The sequence below is a fragment of the Podarcis tiliguerta genome, assembly GCF_965153285.1.
Source record: "Podarcis tiliguerta genome assembly, chromosome: 7".
Taxonomy (NCBI): domain Eukaryota; kingdom Metazoa; phylum Chordata; class Lepidosauria; order Squamata; family Lacertidae; genus Podarcis; species Podarcis tiliguerta.
Genome location: NC_139540.1, coordinates 41,232,413 through 41,252,422, shown reverse-complemented (window position 1 = coordinate 41,252,422; position 20,010 = coordinate 41,232,413). Strand labels below are relative to the sequence as shown.

Here is a 20,010-nt window from a genome sequence, read left to right as displayed (position 1 = left end):
CCAGATTCTATGCATGTCAGAAATTAGTGCCACTGAGTTCCATCAGACTTGCTCCCAGGATTGCAGCCTTAGGAAGAATTTGTTGCTGATAGATTTGCAAATTAACGATAAACAAGGGAGAAGTGAATTTTCCTGTTGAGAAACTAAATTGAACATTTAGCCAATTATTGATTAAAGTGTTGAGACGTGGGTCTAGTTCTCAGCTGGTATGATAAGCCTGTGACTGACAAAGTGTGCACAAATTTCACATTATCAATGGAATTCAATACATTTTTGGTTGAACAGGAGTCCTGCTTTCTTCAGTGGGCTTTACTAGGTTAGATTACTGCAATGCATTATATGTATATCTGCCTCTGAAAACAGTTCAGGAACTCCAGCTGGTGCAGAATGCAGCAGCCAAGTTGCTCACTGGGACAAGATAGTTTGAGCATATTCAGCTGATCCTGAGCCAATTGCACTGGCTGCCAGTTAGTTTCTGGGCTCAATTTGAAGTGCTGCTTTTTCCCTATAAAGCCTTAAATGGCTCAGGACTGCAATGCCTGAAGGACTCCCTCCCCCCGTGAGAGGTCTGAAGGGTGGTAACAAAAGAAGAGGCCTTTTCTGCAGTGGCTCCCCATTGGTAGAATGGTCTCCCTAAGAAGTCTTACCTGGTGCCTTCATTACATATCTTTTGGTGCCAGGCAAAAACATGTATTTTTAACTAGGCCTTCGGCTGATTGTCTTTTAATTTTGTTTATAGCAGGGGAATTACTGGTTTGTTTTGCTTTTGCTTTATTATGTATTTTGTGTTTTCATTTTGTATTTTTATGTTGTGACCCACCCTGTAATCATTGGATGAAGGGTGGTATAAAAGTTTAATAAATATTATTTATAATAATACCTGAGAGCAAGCCCAGTTGAACTTATAGGAGCTTATTTCTGAATTAACATGCATAGGATTGCACAGTTAATACATTTCTTGTCACAGGCAGACACTTTCCAAGTCATATTTTGTCACATCACTGAGAAGTAGGCAGGACTAACAATGATCAGATCAGCATAAAATCCATATGGATTATGAGTCCCAGGCATACTAAACACACCTAGCATTCAAAAGAGCCTTCTATCTGAAAGCATCCCTAGGGGGCAAGGATGTCAGGTAGAGCCATCCAGAGTTGCATACAGCCCTCAAATACGTTTCTTAGGATGCCTCTTAGTCAAGCAGTAGTAGAGCAACGGCTTTCAGCTCTCAGGGTTTGGTTGCTTGTTTTTCTAGCTGGAGATAAAATAAATTAGGCCAAAGTCAAGTAGTAAGCCTCATTCACCAAAGTTCCTTGGTCTCAATACAAATCTCTGTCACATCACCATCCTTCCTAGTTTGCACCACTAGATGGCGCAATTATCATGCTTGATGGAGTTATTATGGAGGATACCAGAGGTGGACTAGTGCCTAAAAGCCTAAGCAATCTGCAGCACAGATACATGCAAGGAATGCCCTGTTTTTGAAAGTGACTAAAACTAACACTGTCAGTATGTTCAGCCTAGGTTTGCTACAGCAACCTTTAGCAGGGAGGCAGAATAAGAAACAGGAGCTGCTCCACTGTGGAAGATAACAAAAGCAAAAAGTTGAAGCAAATAATGCATAATAATTTCATTTGCCAGAAGGTGGGAGAAGCGATCCTCACCAACAGGGAGGAACTGATTGACAAAGTGGAAATACTGGGAGGAAGTGATCCTGTCCTCCTGGGTTTCATGAGACATAGGCAAGGTTTTGTGTGCATGCACACTTCTTCAGCTCATGCCAAGAACAAACTTAGTTGGTCTCTAAGGTGCTACTGGACAATATATATATATATATATATATATATATATATATTTGCTTTCGTAGATTTTCACGGGTACAGGAATGCAGGTTTTGGTGTCCTCGGGTGTCTTCCCGTGTAAAAGTTGGGGTGTCTAGGCGACGTTTCGACGAGGTCTCACTCGTCATCTTCAGGCTGGTGCTTTCGGCTTCTTGTTACTGGAACAGAGCAGGATCTCAGTGTTTGAGTTCCTATAAATACTGTTGAGGAGGTGTGGTGTATAGCCTCCAATGTTCTGGGCAGAGAGGAGGTTCCCAGGCTAGTGTGCCTTTTCTTCTTTTGTTCCTTAATTACTTGAGGGATATCTTGAGTGATTTCTTGAGTGATTTCCTGAATCCCACTTAGGTGGGTCATTAGGTGTGGATTAGTTGCTAAAGCCTTCGTGTCTTGAACTCTTGAACTTTGTGAAGAGTTTTTCTGAGAAGATATCCCTCAAGTAATTAAGGAACAAAAGAAGAAAAGGCACACTAGCCTGGGAACCTCCTCTCTGCCCAGAACATTGGAGGCTATACACCACACCTCCTCAACAGTATTTATAGGAACTCAAACACTGAGATCCTGCTCTGTTCCAGTAACAAGAAGCCGAAAGCACCAGCCTGAAGATGACGAGTGAGACCTCGTCGAAACGTCGCCTAGACACCCCAACTTTTACACGGGAAGACACCCGAGGACACCAAAACCTGCATATATATATATATATATATATTTCGACTGTGTCAGACCAACACGGCTACCTACCTGAATCTAGAAACATAGGCAAGGGAAAGCTTAGTATAGTCAGATATGTACTCTGAACTTTAAGAAGGCCAGTTTCAAAAAGCTGAAGCAACTACTGGGTGAGATCCCAAGGTCAGAAATAGTCAAAGAGAAAGAGGGTCCAAGATGGATGGGTGTGAGAAATATTGAAGGCACAAAGGCAGACAATTCCAATTAAAGTAATGTGGAAAGCATTTAAGGAAACTGGTCTTGCTGCATAAGGAGCTTACAGATGAGCTGAGATTTAAGAAGAGCATGTGTAAGAAATGGAATCAAGGGGAACTCACAAAGGAGGCATATACACGAGTAGCCAACAGTTGCAGGGAGAAGGTCAGGTGGGCCAAAGAATGAGCTCAGGCTTGCAAGAGAGCTTAAGGCAAGAACAAACTAGTAGTAGGTTTTCTGCATGGAGAAGACAGCAAAATGCTACTGGATGACAGAGAAAAGGCAGAACTGCTCAACACCTACTTTGCCTCAGAATTCACTCAGTGTCCAGCCTGGTGATAACAGAATAAATGGTGCAAGGAGGGAGCTGCAGCCCAGGATAGGAAACGAGGTGGTAAGGGAACAACTAGTTACTTTAAATGAATTCCAGGGCCTGATGAGCTGCACCCAAGGGTACTAAAGGAGTTTGCAGATATAATCTCAGAGCCTCTGTCTATAATCTTTGATAATTATTGAAGAGCAAGTGAAGTCCCTGCAGTCTGGAGGGGCAGCAAATGTCCTCATTTTCAAAAGGGCAGGGGGACGAAACACAAGTAAATTACCAGTGAGCACAGAAAAGAACTTTTTGGCATTAAAAGGTGTCACACAGTGGAATGAACTCCCTTGGAAAGTGGTGAACTCTCCTTCCTTGGAGGTTTTTAAGCAGAGGTTGGATAGCCATCTGTCATATATGATCTAGTAGTTGAGATTCCTGCATCGCAGGGTGTCAGCCTATATGATGCTTGGTGTACCTTCCAACTCTAAAAGTCTAGGATTCTAACCTGAGCCTGCCCTGGAAACATCTTTTGTACTTAGAGTGGACAGTGGGGCAAGAGGTTCAAGAGCACCAAGGTAGTAGCATTATGCCTACATGCTGATACAATCATCTTTCTGAATGCTGAGATTTGATCCAGTGACATATTCGCTGTACATGAGCTAACAGCAAGTTGGGGCTGCAAACAAGGCTAATGTAATTTAAGGCAGCATTAATAGAATCATAGTTTCCAAGTCACGAGAAGTTATTGTTCCACTTTATTCCACACTAGGCAGACCTTATATGGAGTCCTGTGCCCTGTTTCAGGTGCCTTACTTTTAAGACGACAGATTGGAAATACGGAGGCTTTGAAGTTTTATTCATATAAGGCATTTATAATCCTGTCCTTTATCCAAAAAAGTTCCCCTTATAAAAACTTTTCCAATATGGCACTTGCCTCAGGCACACAATTGAAGAAGACATGGAAAACAAGTAAAGAGGAATAGGAGGGGGGAACAAGCTCAAGCACATGTTATTTAAGTTACTGTACAGTTCTTGTAACTAAAGGTGGGCAAATCTGTCAATTTTGGTTTCTTTCACTTTCTTTTTTTCCCCCAATCTTAAGTTCGGTTCTCCATATTTCTGCAAGAGGGAGAATGGCTAGCCACTCCCAGGCTCTGTTCAGTCCTTCTGGTGTTCTTCCTTCCAAAATTCCCTTTCTTCCTCCTTCCCACTCACCATCTCCCTACTCTAAGTCATGGGGTGGACTAATCTAGTCTTGGCCCAGAGCATTCTGGAACCCTGGTCTTACTGAAAGAATGGCTCTGCTGTTAACATTATGCCCATTTCAGATTTAAACATGCTAATAGACAATGTGCAGTCCCACAAGCTCCAGGCAGGCAGCAAGTACTGTATAACAACATGCATACTGTATAACAACATGCATAGAGGTTATAAGACCGAATAGTCTTACCATCCCTTTTTATATGAAAAAAGAGGGGGGGAGAAAAGCATTTTATGTAACAGTCCTGAGGGCAATGAATAGAGAAGTCATGCTGACTGCCAGAAAAATTAATCTATCCCAGTAGGGAAGTGAGAAATGTTTATTAGAGGTGGGGGGGGGGGAGAGACTGCAAACAGCAAATGAAATTTATAATTACTCAAAAGTACTGACTGCCAATCTAATTCAATTTATGATCTGTTAATCTTATTTGGCTGGCACTTAGGAACAGGCTTATGGATTGAAGCCGGCAAGGCGGATTTTATTTATTTATTTATACATACTCAATCCCTGCAAATAAGCCAATTTCACAAGCATTTTACCTGACCGAGCATCGGTTACACATCTCCGTCCCAGGACTCACACTCTGTACATGTGGTGCAACATGGGAGCAAGGTTCAAGCTCACTCAAACATGCGCTCCACTGAGCAGTAACCATCACATGTGATCAAAGCATCCATATATACCCGTATACGATTCTGTCCACCACAAAAAGAAAGGGTAGGGGGGATAATGCACACCGTGTGCAGATAAGCCTGCCCAAGCCTTAAGATCAGCATTTGAGACCCTGCTACTGGTCTACTAGTGAGAGCTGTTAGGTTGGCGAGTTCCAGAGACAAAGCCTTTTCTGTGGTTGGTACAACCTCTGAAATACCTTGCGCATGTCTTCAAGGAGATCCTTAAAGATGTTTTTAGATAATTGATTGAGTTTATTTCTATGCAGCCTTTCCACAGTGACTTGTGCCCGAAGCAGCTTACCACAAACACCCACTTATCATTACATTCAGAACATGGGGTCTATGGAGGCTGCAGGAGAAAGCAGTTTACAGAATGTAACAATAAATTCAAAGGCAATTTGGCAAACATAGAACAAATTCAGTATTATAAAATAAAAATTACCCAGTCCTCCATTCTAGGTTTTGCAAATCAAAATAAAAATCAAAACGCCAACCTCTCACCTCCAGTGACTGTAATCCTTTTTAGGGGGGGGGGAGCATAAGTGTGTTGCCTTCTGTAGCTCAGCTAGTTTGATCGCTTCTCAGAGGTTTAATGTTTTCAAACCAAGGTGGGGGGGGGGCACAATAAAGTGCATGTAGATCAGGCACAGAAAAGTCGGTAAGAATTGGCATTCAGTATGGTTGAGGGGGAAGCACAAGAGTAAGAAAGGAGTAGGGAAGGAAAGATAAGAAAGGTGTAGCCTCAGCAATGAACAAAGCATGGTCCAAGAGAGGGTAGGCTGGAGCCAACTACAACTCCCATCATCCCTGACCACTGGTCCTGTTAGCTAGGGATAATGGGAGTTGTAGTCCCAAAACATCTGGACTGCTGAGTTTGCCTATGCCTGGTTTAGACAATGTAGATTGTACCTTTTCACACAGAAGGAAGAGGAATAACCACAAGTAGGAATAAGGAGAGCTGAATCTTCACAATGTGGAATGTGTTGGAGACATTCTCTACAATCTCATATTTGCTGCTCTTTCCCTCTTTTTAGTGGCTACACATGAGTAGACAAAATGGTGTCCTTCAGGCATTGTTGGACTACAGCTCCCATCAGCCCCTGGGTTCATAGTCAATGGCTGCGGATGATGGGAGTTGTTGTCCAGCCAATGGCTATCTCTTGGCTACATGGTGATCTAGAATGGATTTGATCATTTCTTAGCTTTCTGGCTCAGTTTGGAAGTTTACTTTTGGGTAAAGGAAAAAGGCTTTATGTGTTTTAGGACCAATTCAAAAACTACGACCAAGCTTTTTAGAAAAGCTTGTGAAAAGTCAAAATATTTAATTGGTATTTGAGGGGAAACGCATTTCTCAGATGTTTCCTGCCTCTATATTCATGTTTGTGAATACTTTTCCTCATTAGCTCCACAACAGCAACATACATGTTGCCAAATGTACACATCTGTCTTAATGAGGAATACCTGAAAGGAACAGCTTGACATACTACTAATCAAATTATGAGTGACAGTCCTTCAGTTAAGGGACTTAAGTGTCACACCTCAGAAAAGTTAGTATCTGTCTTCCTCTCTCCCCAGCCACTCTCTCAGGGCCCAGCCACACTTTGCTTATCCCATGACTAGAAAGTGCAGGTCTGAGTGGTATTCCTGTTTGCCCTGCCACTTTCCCTGGAAAAGCTTTTGGGGCGGAGCTCATGAGACCCCAACACCATGACATGCAGAAATTCAACAGGTGAAGTTTCCCCCAGGAATTCTATCCTTATTTGGGGCCATTGAGTCCAGAAACTGCCACTATATCTTGCTCAAATTGCGAGTGGTATGCAATAAAGACCAATAGCTTTAGAGCAATGTAGGGCAGAGAAATATTTGAGAGAAGGGTTTAAGGAGATCAACAGGGTGATTAGTCAGTGACTGGCATTCTTAAATTAATTTTAGAAAAAGACTTCTGACTTACCAGAAGACCACATTCAGATGAATCCAAATAGCTATCACGGGTGTAACTTCTGAAGGTACATTGTTCAGCTATTACACGGAACATGTGTACTCTTCAGACTTTTTCACATATTACATTACAAATGGGGAGCGGGGTCGTTCCTGTTGTTCCTGCCCCTGCACATGTATGGCATATCCTGTGAAACAGCTTACGTACAATAAAAGTATATACGAGTAGCCAATGTACACAAGGGATCAGGGAGCCCTGAATAGATAGAATCCCCTTTTGCACATGCAAAAGCCTACATGCCTCGAGTTTATATGCATCTTGTTTCTTTCACATTATGTGAATGCAAATAGGGGCAGGAGTGGGGCTTCCTGCTATGATTTCACTCTGTCCTGTCCCCCTGCATAATATGTGAACACAGCATGTGTACATGTCTGTTTACTTGTATACACAAATGTGCATGCATTCGCTTTGTTTGTACATCCAAGCCATTTCATTTCTGATGCTGTTGCAAATATCCCAGCCACTAACAAGTGACAGAGGGCTACAAAAAGGCATGCAGGAATTGCTAAGAGGCATGAATATTCCATAATATAGGTTGAACAAATTGCTACTATCTCTATAGTATGAAGGAGAATTTGGGCTATGGATGGGCAGTTATGATGAGTTCAACCATTCACCAGACAGATGTGTGTACAGTATGTGTGTTAACACATAGTCACCAGTCTGAATTGATTTGGGTTTGCTTACAGTTTGGGTTCGAGACGTGGGTGGCGCTGTGGGTTAAACCACAGAGCCTAGGACTTGCCGATCAGAAGGTCAGCGGTTCGAATCCCCGCGACAGGGTGAGCTCCCGTTGCTCGGTCCCTGCTCCTGCCAACCTAGCAGTTCGAAAGCACGTCAAAGTGCAAATAGATAAATAGGTACCGCTCCGGAGAGGTAAATGGCATTTCCGTGCACTGCTCTGGTTCGCCAGAAGAGGCTTAGTCATGCTGGCCACATGACCCGGAAGCTGTACGCTGGCTCCCTCGGCCAATAAAGCGAGATGAGCGCCGCAACCCCAGAGTTGGTCACAACTGGACCTAATGGTCAGGGGTCCCTTTACCTTACAGTTTGGTATGAGTACACACACACACACACACATACACACACAACACACGTTATTTTGACCACTTGTACAGGTTATGCATACAACATGATATAGCTTGTTCTCAGCTATGAGACCAAGACATAATCATACAGCCGAGTGTAATCTATCAGAACATTCTCTTGCACACACAGCAAATTGTGTTGATAGCTTTTAATGTGGCTCAGTATTTTTCAGCCTAACAGCACTATTTACACAAGGTCTAAAGCAGCATCAAGATAAACTGCAGAACTCTGAAGTGCTAGCAAATAAGGCAGCCATTTCCACATTGCTATTTGTAGTGGTTTTAAGCACCAGAACAGGGCCTGAGCCAGATCCATTGACTAAGCAGTTTATGATCTTAGCAAGAAGCACAAACAAGCAAAGTACAAGTCTCAACACACGGAAGCCCAAATTCACTATCCATTTAAGCAGTGCATTAAGATGACTGCAGTCCAGCACAGCATACTTCTGTTAAAGAACCAGCACCAGCTGTTAATGATACAATCACTAAGTAGTACCAAGGCTACAATCCTGTGCATGCTTCCTTGCGAGTAGACCCCTTTGAATTAAGGACTTACTCCTAACTTAGGTTTACACATAAGCAAATATGCATAAGATGAGGCTGCACACAGGGGGACCAGGTGAAAGAGAGAACAGAGCTGCCACACCTTTAATTGTTCATTCATTTCATTTCATTTTTCCACTGCCTTTCATGTAGCTCGTCACCGACCAGCTGAAATTCCCTCTTGTACACAACTAACAATGGGGCAGAAACCCGGTTCGCTTTTTTCATCATAATCTAAATTTGACATTTGAATCACAGGGCGGAAACTCCTTGATAAATAAACCTATACATGTGACTTGTGCCACATTCACTTTTATCTCATGTTTCAAAGAGCCATGCCTGGAAAGAGTGGATAAGCCCAGAGTCTCTTTGAAGCTGATGCATCCTGAAGTTGATTGACAGCACAATCCTACCATACTTGGCTAAGTGGGTACAGTACTACAACCTTCGAGGGTCTGATACCTTATTTACTTTGAGAGCAACTTAAATCCTCAAAATAAAAATACAAAGTATATATAAGAAGCATAACTATGTTGCAACAAAACATGATGAAAACCTTACTCCTGGGGATGTCAGGTGCAAAAAAGGACCTGATTTGAAGACCTTTCATAGATGGGTAGAAGAGGGAATTTTAGCAGGTGTAGCTTATGCTATTTCTCCAGTCTGCTGCAGGAGTCTTACTATCGGCATCTTAGAAACTATTCATACAAAATAATACCTTTGGAAATCAACTGCAATGAGAAAATGGCCAATAGGCTTACTTGTGGGGTGGGGGAGAGATATGAGATTTAAGTACATAGCAACAGCAAAACAGCTTTGATGCAAACAAGAGAATTAACCAAAAGAAAAGGGAAAGAATTCATTTCAAGAACAAAACTTACTTCCAGGGAGGTCCTGTTATTAGAATTTTTTACTTTAACTAGCAGCGGGTGGACTTCAAATGCTTTGGAATCTAGATAATCCACTACTTGTTTGAATATTTGTGGATTATTTCCATAATGAATATTTCCATAAATACTCCCTCCTTCCCCCAATGAATAAGCTTGACTCCCAACATACGAACTAATCCTTTGCTTTCGTCCGATTCCCAACAGGCCACTGTTTTTGTCACATTTCCAGGTGCACTGATTCAAGCCACCTTTTGCAACAAGTGGATTATGAACTGACACTTCCTTTGACAATCTGGGTAACTCTTATGAGTACTGGAATCAAAGTTAGCACCTCGTAATGTTAGGGTTCCTTTTATGTGCATGGAAGCTCAACACTTGAACCACAGAGGCTTCCCTGCTCACTTCAGCAGCACAAGTAACTAACTCCATGTACGCTCTCCTCTGCATGCACCAAGCCAACACACATGGCAGCTTCATATGTGTATAGGAGCCCAAATGGAGGTTTGCTTAGAAAATATGATTTGCCCCACACAATTTGCTAAATTGCCCCACTATATTCCATGAGATTTAAACACAACTGACCTCTTCCAGATTTCTAATCACATGTACAACCTGGGTTACAGAGTGATATATTTGAAAGGAACCCTCAGAGGTCACCTAATCCAATCTGCTGCTGATGCTGGAAATCCACTACTTACAGCAGGTGAAGGGAACCTTTGGCTGCTGAACTACAACTCCCATCACCCCTTCTGCATGTGAACCACACACCCAACTTGTTCAGCCTTTGCTTGTGGGGCTTTGCTTGTGTTTCTAGGACTCCTTTGTCGCCCTGTACACATTCTGCTTTGGCAATAGCTTTATTAAACTGTGGTGCCCAGAACTGGATACAAGATTCTGGACGAGGTCTGACCAAAGCAGAATAGAGCAGCACCATTGCTTCTCATGATATAGGAACTATACACCTATTCATATAACCTAGAATTACACTGTCCTTTTTTGCTGCCACATCACACTGTTGACACATGTTTAGATTAAGCTCTGCTAAACCCTCCAAGACCTTTTACATGTACCGCCCATCCTATATTTGTGCATCTGGTCTGACATAAGTGTGGACGTTTACATGTATCCCTGTTTAAGAACATAAGAACCACCTGCTGGATCAGGCCAATGACTCATCTAGTCTCACAGTGGCCAACCAGATGCCTATGCAAAGCCCACCTGAGCATAAGAACTCTCCCCCCTCCTGTGGTTTCTAACATACTCCCTCCATCTTTGTGGCAAAGCAGAGCCATCATGGCTACTAGCTGTTCATAGCCTTCACTCCTTGAATGTCTCTTATCCTAATTTTGTCGACTCCAAAATTTAGCTAGTTTTGTCCGGTTCTCCAGCCTGTCAAGATCATCTTGGATCCTGTTTCTGGTTCTACTTGCATCAGCACACCCAAACCAAGCCCCAGTAAAAGCCCCAGTTCAGAATATGCTCACCCACATTGAATCAATGGAGCTTATGTTGGTCATAAATAAAACTTACTCCACAGATTTCAACAGGGTGTAAGCTCAGCCAGTTTTCTATCTGGTCCATATATAATCCAACCAGATGTGTATTTATAACACATCAGTGTTAGGAAACAAAAATGGGTCTGATATTTTTAAGGGAATATTTTAAGTGGAAAGGACTAAAGTGTCAGACTGAAGACTTACATATATGAACATTAAAGCTGGCGGCAAATACTCAGTGATAGCATATCATAAAATTTAAGAGCCCTGCTGAGTCAGCTCAAAGGCCCACCAAGTCCAGCAATATATGTACACAAGCATGCAAGTGTTGTCCAGTGCTCTGGTTTTCAGAGGTTCAAAGAGCAGCAAAAGGGCTTTCAAACAGCCCTGCACTGAGTTTTGGCTGTGCACACCTGCTTCAAGCAGGGGAACAGGCACGCACAGCCAAAGGGAGCAGGCACTAAATCCTGCTGCCATGGCTGTGTGCACTATTTTCCAGCAGGGCAACTGGTATGAGCAGCTAATGCTGAACCAATCCCCGCTACCATGCCAATCTGCTGCTGTCGCCCTCCATTGGAGTGATGTCGCAGGCGGCCACTGTTTCCTGAAAAAGGCCTTGTGAGCCAAATTTGACCCCTTGGTGGGAGCTAAAGTCCCTCCACCCCTACATTACATGATGTGCTAAGCAACACGGAAGGGAAAAAAGAAAAGGGGCGAGAGGTGGAAAAGAGAGAGTCTTCCATACCCTCCAACATTTCTCTGATGAAAATAGGGATGTTCTATTCTTTAGCAACAACAATAATATTTTTGTTTATACCCCACACATCTGACAAGGTAGCCCCAGCCACTCTGGGCAGCTTCCAACACATAGAAAAACATAGTAAACTATTTTTTTAAAAAAAATTAAAAACCTTCCCTATACAGATATCTTCTAAAGGTTATAGAGTTACTTATCTCCTTGGCTCTGGGGTCACATAACTCCATGGCCTTCCACATTTCTCCAATGAAAACAGGGGTGTTGTGTAGAATCCTGCAGGATTTTTGGAAGAGAAGGATTGCTGTTTGTTAGCTGCAACTGATCTACAGCAGACGAAGTGAAGCTGGGCCATGAGCAGCTGTGCTGAAAGTCAGCTCTGTTGGGCCTCCCATCCCTCAGCTATCATATGGAGAGCAGCCATTGCATCAGACTACAGGAGAGAGATGGGTAAGGGAATCAGGGCCACCGTCAGCTGATAAACCAGCTCCATCAGGGTCCTCCCTTCATCAATGTCACCTGGCAGCAGGCTGCCATCAAGCTACAGCAGAGGGAGGGAGGGAGGGAGAGAAGCAGCATTGCTCTATCAACTCTGCTGAAAGACCAACACCTGATAGCTCTACCTTTACTTAAACCTTTTCAGTTCCAGCTGGCCATTATAAGCACTTTGTGACTAAGATCTAGCACTCAAGTTTGCTTTCTCATTCCTCCAAATCTGCTGTCTTATATATAGAGAGTAAGGATTGTCTTATTATTGAAGCTCAGAAGCTGCTTTAGGAGCCCTTTTTGGTTAAATATTGGAGTTAAAATACTTCAAATAAATAATGTTATAACCACAAATACGTATTGGTTATCACTGAATCATCTGACTCTACATGGGAGATTATAGAAGGAAGGCCTGTGACAGAACTATGCTTCTTCTGTCAGGACCTAAGCAATTTGAGAAATGGGCTATGTTCTCTATGTTTGTACAGCCGTATGATGAATTTTATTTACTATAACCTTATATAAGTATTGTACAATAACTTTTTAAAAAATAATTCAAAATATGATAAAGGCCTAGCTTGATGTTGAGCCTTTAATAACAACTTGATCTACAAAATCATCAGCTGGAGCTTTTCACAGCATGTAAATAACCATTATCACCTGCTAGCAGCAGCAGCAACAGCACAAGATGCTGTTTAACTGCAGTGGATCAAGAGAGTAGTTGCTAATTATAGGACATGGAGAAATAGTTCCATTGTCCATGGCAGGAGAATCTCTCTGAGTAAGTCTCAGCAGCATTCTGCATCGCAGGCAACACATACCTTCTACATATTAGACTTCATCCCATGTGTGCTACAGATTGGCACTAATAGAGACACACGGCCACAATCAATTCATCATTGCTTTGGTGGGGGTAACTGTCAGCTTCTGCAATGCAGACTGCTTCCTAATGTGAATGATCAGGTACTAAAACAGTTAGACATCTTGCAGTGACAAGCCCCAAGGAGAACCCCAGAATTTTATAGAATGGGAGATAGGAATCATGACAGTACTTGGCACACTGCAGAAAAGCAAGATCTATCATGCCCAAATGGCCCATTACAGGTAAGAATGCAAGGAAGACTGACTCCCAAGTTGGATATTTCCACAAGCAATGGACATTCTGTGGCCCGTAAAATATAAGCAAACAACAGTTGCTTAACAGTTCCCTGCCCCCCACAACACCAACACACACACACTTATGTCCAAACATCCTAATCCCAATAGGCAAGGTTCATGTTTGTGTGGGTTACTCATTGGCTTACTCACAGTGCCTGTGGAGTCTTTCCTTCCATATACTATAATCCCATGGATTTCTGCAAAAGGCCAATGGATGGAAGTACTGCCCAGCTGGATTGCTTACTAAGTAAATAATCAGAATCAGCAGGTTTAAAGTCATACGGGCACTTGATAAGTAGGCTGTTTTGCAGAACGATGGAGTATAAAAACTCAAACCTCACTGGCCTATAGCTGTTGGCAGGGTTTTGCTGATTGCACACACACATATAACACCATGGCCTCCTCCTCTCTGCTTCTTGTTTGCTTGGCTGCAATGGTGTACATCACTGAAGCTACGCCACTGGTAAGTATTGCATTAGTGGTACAGCAGTTTCTCAGGCAGGGGGGAGTACAATCTTCTTGCAAGCTTATTACCAAATTTGTACCACATATGCTGATCCATAGTGAACTGTCCACATCTTCTGATGGCTGCATCGTTTACCAAGGTACTTTAGAATGGCTTTCAGGTTGCTGGAGACACATTCTATTTGTGAAATAATACGTACCAAACTGCTGACGACTGGTAATTTAATCATGCTGAAGAAATTAAAATAGTAGTCCAAGATATTGTCACATGCCTGCCACAGTGTGATACATGACTGTCTCTTAGGAATTGCAGACCATTTCACGTTTCACGATATCGGTTGTTTGGAGGAAAGGTACCCATAAATTCCAATGTTTCTTACTCTACAATGCAGAAAATTTTAGCACATGCCATTTATAGTTAGAAAACTAGATCTGTTAGTTAAGTTTGTCATTAAAATAATAATAATAGCTCTCTATTTGTTCTTCATATATGCATAGTCTAAATGTATGTTACCATAAAATATTACAAGGCTATTGCTTTTTAAGCAATTGTTGGTGCAATTCTGTTCATACATGTCTACTCAGAAGTAAGTCCCATTGAGTTCAAGGGGATTTACGCACAGGTAAGTGTTTGTAAGAGGTCTGTTCCATTTTACTACACTATTCATTATTTTTTATCATTATTTAAAAACATGCAATATGTCACCATATACAGCAAATACCTCAAGGCAATTTGTGACAGTGGCAAATCTGATAATTATTTGCAGCTCATCTTCTTACTCTGTAAAATGAAAATCATTTTTACTTTTATTTACAGTGAGTTGTAAAGTTTGATTCTCAATTGACTACAGTTAATAATTAAAAATTAATAGTGCAATGCTCAAATGTATGTCAACTTCAAGAATATTGCTGTGCTAGCTGAATATTCATTAATAATGATAGACCCACTGAACCTTTAAATCAGAGTAAAGTGTGGAGGGAGGAATAAGAGGAATATCTATTTGTTAAAAGCAAAGCTTGAACTGGCATAACATTATCTTTTGTGCTTGCTTTTAAATACTCTTAACAGACCATTTCTCAAAGCTGCATCCCATGTCTATGTGTATATAAATGATGTTTGCAGTAACTCCTAGCCCAAGTTAATTTGTTTGTTTGACAGCTCTTGGATGTGTACAGGCTGCTGAAGAATTTGTAATGTGTTCCTTATGTCCATGAAATAGGCTATGGACCACAGAAACTCTGATAGATATTTTCTTCTGCCAGGTCAAGGTTTCCCATGGCTCCATTGACTCAAAGTGTCCTCTTATGGTGAAAGTCCTGGATGCAGTTAAAGGAAGACCAGCTACCAGCCTACTGGTAAAAGTGTCCAAAAGAGCTGAAGATGGCACCTGGAAGGAGTTTGCTACTGGGTAAGTTGCTCTGCATGCAAAGTGCCTTGAGAAGCAAATCAGCCTTGCTGAGACGGCACCTCCAAATTGTGCGAACCCACAACACTACCACCAACCAAGTTTCTGTTCCAAGCCTCTCTGTTATTTCCAAGGCTTTATACAGATAATATATGTTTACTCACAGCAACAGGAACAACTTTCGGCCTTATCACTGTGGGAGCACCATCACACCCACCCTGTATTTGTAAAGTGAACTTATTTGTTACATGACCTACCACAGAACGCCTTCCTAGGAACATGACTAGTACTATAGTCTGCATTTGAAAGCCATATGTCTCTGCAGCTATGAAGACTAGATGTTTGCTCTCTTAAAAAGAATCAAAACTAGCCTTTTCAATATCCTCACAGGAAGCTACGTATGGAGACAGGGCTGCAAACTGCTCACCCACTCTAGAACACCTAGAGCCTTGTCAGCTGGTAAGAGGGAGATGCAGTGCTTTTCTTCTAGTAAAAAAAGGTGCCGGTACTGCGCATATCCCTGACATCTAGCTAGTTCTGAAATGAAACTGAATGAATTTCCAAGTGAACTTTGAATTGCAACTTAAAGCAGTCTTATACATGACTACACAGAAGTCTTGTTGAGAAAGTCTGGCGCTCCATAACAGCCCCAACCCACTTCTTGTATGGGGAAAAAATGTACATACAAAGATACCATCCTTACTACTTTTACGCACCTGTATTACAGGGAAACAAATGAATTTGGGGAAATCCATGAGCTTACAACAGATGAACAATTTACAGAAGGCTTGTACAAGGTCCAGTTTGACACCAATACATACTGGAAGGCAGCTGGCGTTGCTCCATTTCATGAATATGCTGATGTGAGTATTTGGGTCGTCGTCTTCCCCCCGCCCCAATAATGCAAACCACTGGCAGAGTTTTTAAAATCCCACAATATAGTAAGTTTTCAGAGTCAAATATTATCATGGGACCAATTGATTGGGTAATTACTGCTCTCGACTATGCAGCAGGACTGGGGAGAGAAGAGGATGCAAGCTGAAGGTTTCAGTATGTGTAGACTACAGGAGTGGCTGCATTTTAAGTGCCCAATCCCCTAAAAAAGCCACATCCAAATCTGCCCTTAAATCTATCAGAACTTCACCCTGTACAAAAACCACAAATCTTGCATTTTTATACATGAACCTCCAGCTGAACTAGAAGTATACTTTCCTTAAACAGTGAACAAACTTTTTTTAAAAATTAAAACAATTTTACAATCCAACTTCTGTTGGTTAGACATTGTAAGCTTACAGGCTTACCTTAACTTTCTCACACATGCATAAGGAAAGGCTCAGTGCCTGAAAAATGTAGACAAAATAGGCCATCATGACTTAACAAGTGGATTCTGCCAAATCAATTTTTCTGCTGGTTCTCAAAGTGCAAAACATTAGGAAAGCCCCCAAGTCATAATATTCTTTGCATTGTATAATATTCCTGCATTGCAGGGGGTTGGACTAGATGACCCTTGGGTCCCTTCCAGCTCTAAGATTCTATGGTGCTTCTTGTTAAACAGCATAAATATTTTTAGTGCCTCTCTAATTTCACATGCATTTTTAGAAAGAAACAATATGTACATTGGTTAAAGCCGGGTACTCCTTAAAACTTCTATAAAAACAACTTGTTTTTTGTGCAATGCATTCAGTGGTTTTTAATTAACTAACCACATTAAAAGCATATCTTCCCCGATCAATGACAAGATGATTCTCAGCACTAAAAAGTCGCTGTAAATTTTGCAACCAAATTTAGCATGCTTATGGAGTCACCGTATCACACTGAATGCCTTCCAGCATTTTCATTAACTTCTTAACTGAAATCTGAACAAAGCTGTCCCTACCCAATGATTATTTCACAAGTATGTGCACATAATGATTCCCAAATTGCAAAGTCATTGCCATTCATTTTAACAGATTAAGTCAATCTTTATATTCTTTTTTTGTATACAGATGTATTCCTTCTATTGAAATGAATTGGCCTGTCCAAGGATACCAGACAAATCAGAGCACTTGGACAGTTTGTAGGCAACTTATGATGAATCGATATTTTTAATACAGGTTTTTACAGAAAAAAAGCATTGTATGACCAACTTAAGTATTTTCCTCTTGCAGGTGGTTTTTGCTGCTAACGATTCTGGTCATCGTCATTACACCATTGCTGCTCTTCTTAGTCCCTATTCTTATTCGACCACAGCTGTTGTCAGCGACCCAAAGGAATGACATCATACTTTATTCTCACAACATTCTCTCTACTATTCCACTTTTGTAGGATTGTATTAGAGGCAGCAGTTAATTTGTATAACCCATGGCTTGTTTGCTAAAGTAGCATCTAGCATTAACATCTTGGCTGAAACTTTTTTTTTTTTTAATGCATCAATAAATATTTCTTCTCTAAATAGTTTCAGCGTCATTTTCTGTGTTACAAAAGAAGATCCGGTTTTGTTTTAAAAAGCTCATGAGGCACCCACGGTCCTTCCTCAATTTTTGTAGGGTCTATACCCATTGCACATCAAGCTGCTGGCACACCTATGCTCACTCCAGGAAGCCTGGAGAAATGCAGTGCCATTGGCACATAAGTCCCACTTAAGGCAGAGGGAAGTGGCAGCGAAGGAGACATTGTACTGAAGATCTCACTCAGTGCTCTTAGTGATGCACATGCGCGCACACACACACACACACACACACACGAGAATGGAATGAATTCTTAAAATAGTTTCCACTATGAGTACAACTCGCCTTCTGTGAAAGGAGCAAAAATGTAGGGTCCAAGCCATTACAGTAGTACCTTGGTTCCCAAATTTAATCCGTTCTGGAAGTCTGTTCTAAAACCAAGGCATGCTTTCCCATGGAAAGGAATGCAAAATGGATTCATCCCTTCCAGACTTTTAAAAACAATCCCTGAAACAGCAATTTAACATGAATTTTACTATATAACGAGACCACTGATCCATAAAATGAAAGCAATAATCAATGTCCTGTACTGTAAAATAAATAAGACGGTATTGTAGATGACAAAAATTAAAATTATTTTTTTCTTATGTGCACTGATATGCATGAAGAACAAGTCATAGTCAAAAAAACAAAAAAGCCACACAAACAAAAACGCAAAAAAAACAAAAACAAAAGCTCCAAATATCACCTCTGTGTTGCATGGGTGCTCAGGACTCAACAGCCGACAGACTCAACAGGAAGCCTCTGATTAGCAGCAGGGGACTCAATTTACAAACGGAACACACTCAACAGGAAGCGGAACATGTTCCACTTACAAGGGAAAGTTCACAAACTGAAACACCCTCTTCCGAGTTTGCAGTGTTCTGTTTCCAAGTTCTTCATAAACTAAGCTGTTCTAAAACCAAGGTACCACTGTATTCCCATGTAAAATCAGTGCTCAAACTACCAGTAGTTTAGAAAAAGTTAACCTGAAAAGCACCTTCAGGAACCTGAAGATAGCTAGACATGCACGCAAAGAGGAATCGCATGAGCAATGAACTGAATTGTATATTGGGTAATTAAGGGCATGTTTCTAAAACCAGGCACTAAGTGTTGTTGCTTGCAGTGACTAAGTTAGAAATCAAGAGACTTAAGGTAAAAATGACTCACATAAGAACACATGTTTCAGTGGATCTACTCTGAATATGACTTAGTCGGAATCCACTCTAAGGAAAAATAATAACAACAAAAGATTAAAACCTCTTTTCATTTAAACTTTGTAGAACATAATGATGCAGAGCTCTCCTAAAACCTGTGCTTTAAAAGAAAAGAAATTGAAGGAATACACTGTGTAAGCTATATCAAAACTATTTCAAACAAAATAAAAGCTATAATACTAAAAGTAACAGTACATCAGTTTTTAGCACACTACATTTCAAGAGACAACGTATTTTAAAAGTACAAACATTTTAATGTGCAAAATAAAATGTCATAGCATGATTCTTTACAATTTCCAACATTAGTTTTCAGTGCATTAAATGAGCATCTCACAGCTGGAACAGTAAAATAATGTTAAGTACACTTCCCTCTGATATGCTGCAAGTACATTTTTTTTAACAATTCACAGAGTTTACATGAAAAAATACAAGCTCAGCTCTTTAACAAGATTCCGAAATAGACTCAGAGATCCAAGGGGAAAAGCATGTTTTATTATCCAAATATCAATTACCTCTAATTTTAGCCCAAAATATTAAAGGACCAAGTGGGGTGGGGTAAAGTTAGTATTCTCAGCAGACTTCAAAGTGACATGATTATCACGATTACTTTGTTTAATTATAATTTCTCTTTTTAATCTTAAAAATCATATTTCCAAATATAGGCATTTTTAATTGTCAACTATTGGAAATTCTTAATTGTCAACTACTGGAAACCAGAGACCAAATTCAACTTTTTAGCGGTTTTACAAGAGGCCATGGATAAAGAATATGAACGGCTCCCAGCTCCAGTCTTATGCTACTTTAAAGGCACATGGCATATTAAGATCTGCTCTAGAATGGTGTGTTCAACCAGGAAATAATGTACAATGTATCTTGGATTTTTTTAATAGATTAAAAATGAAGGCATAATATATTTATAAATATATACCTATATAAAACTTATGCAACAAGCTGTCAACATTTTAAAGTTAAGCATTTGCATTCAAATAATGTGGCCATATTAAATCTGGTAAAAGTGTGGCATGTTTAA

The 20,010-nt window shown here is 40.9% G+C and overlaps 1 protein-coding gene across 1 annotated transcript; it reads left to right on the top strand.

The window, feature by feature from the left end:
- The first annotated feature begins 13,738 nt into the window (after positions 1–13,738).
- Positions 13,739–17,729, top strand: TTR (transthyretin). Its single transcript, XM_083451691.1, has 4 exons — positions 13,739–13,890; positions 15,156–15,301; positions 16,026–16,161; positions 17,446–17,729. The coding sequence occupies exons 1-4, from the start codon at positions 13,822–13,824 to the stop codon at positions 17,551–17,553; spliced, it is 459 nt and encodes a 152-aa protein (XP_083307817.1). The 5' UTR covers positions 13,739–13,821; the 3' UTR covers positions 17,554–17,729.
- The last annotated feature ends 2,281 nt before the right edge of the window (positions 17,730–20,010 follow it).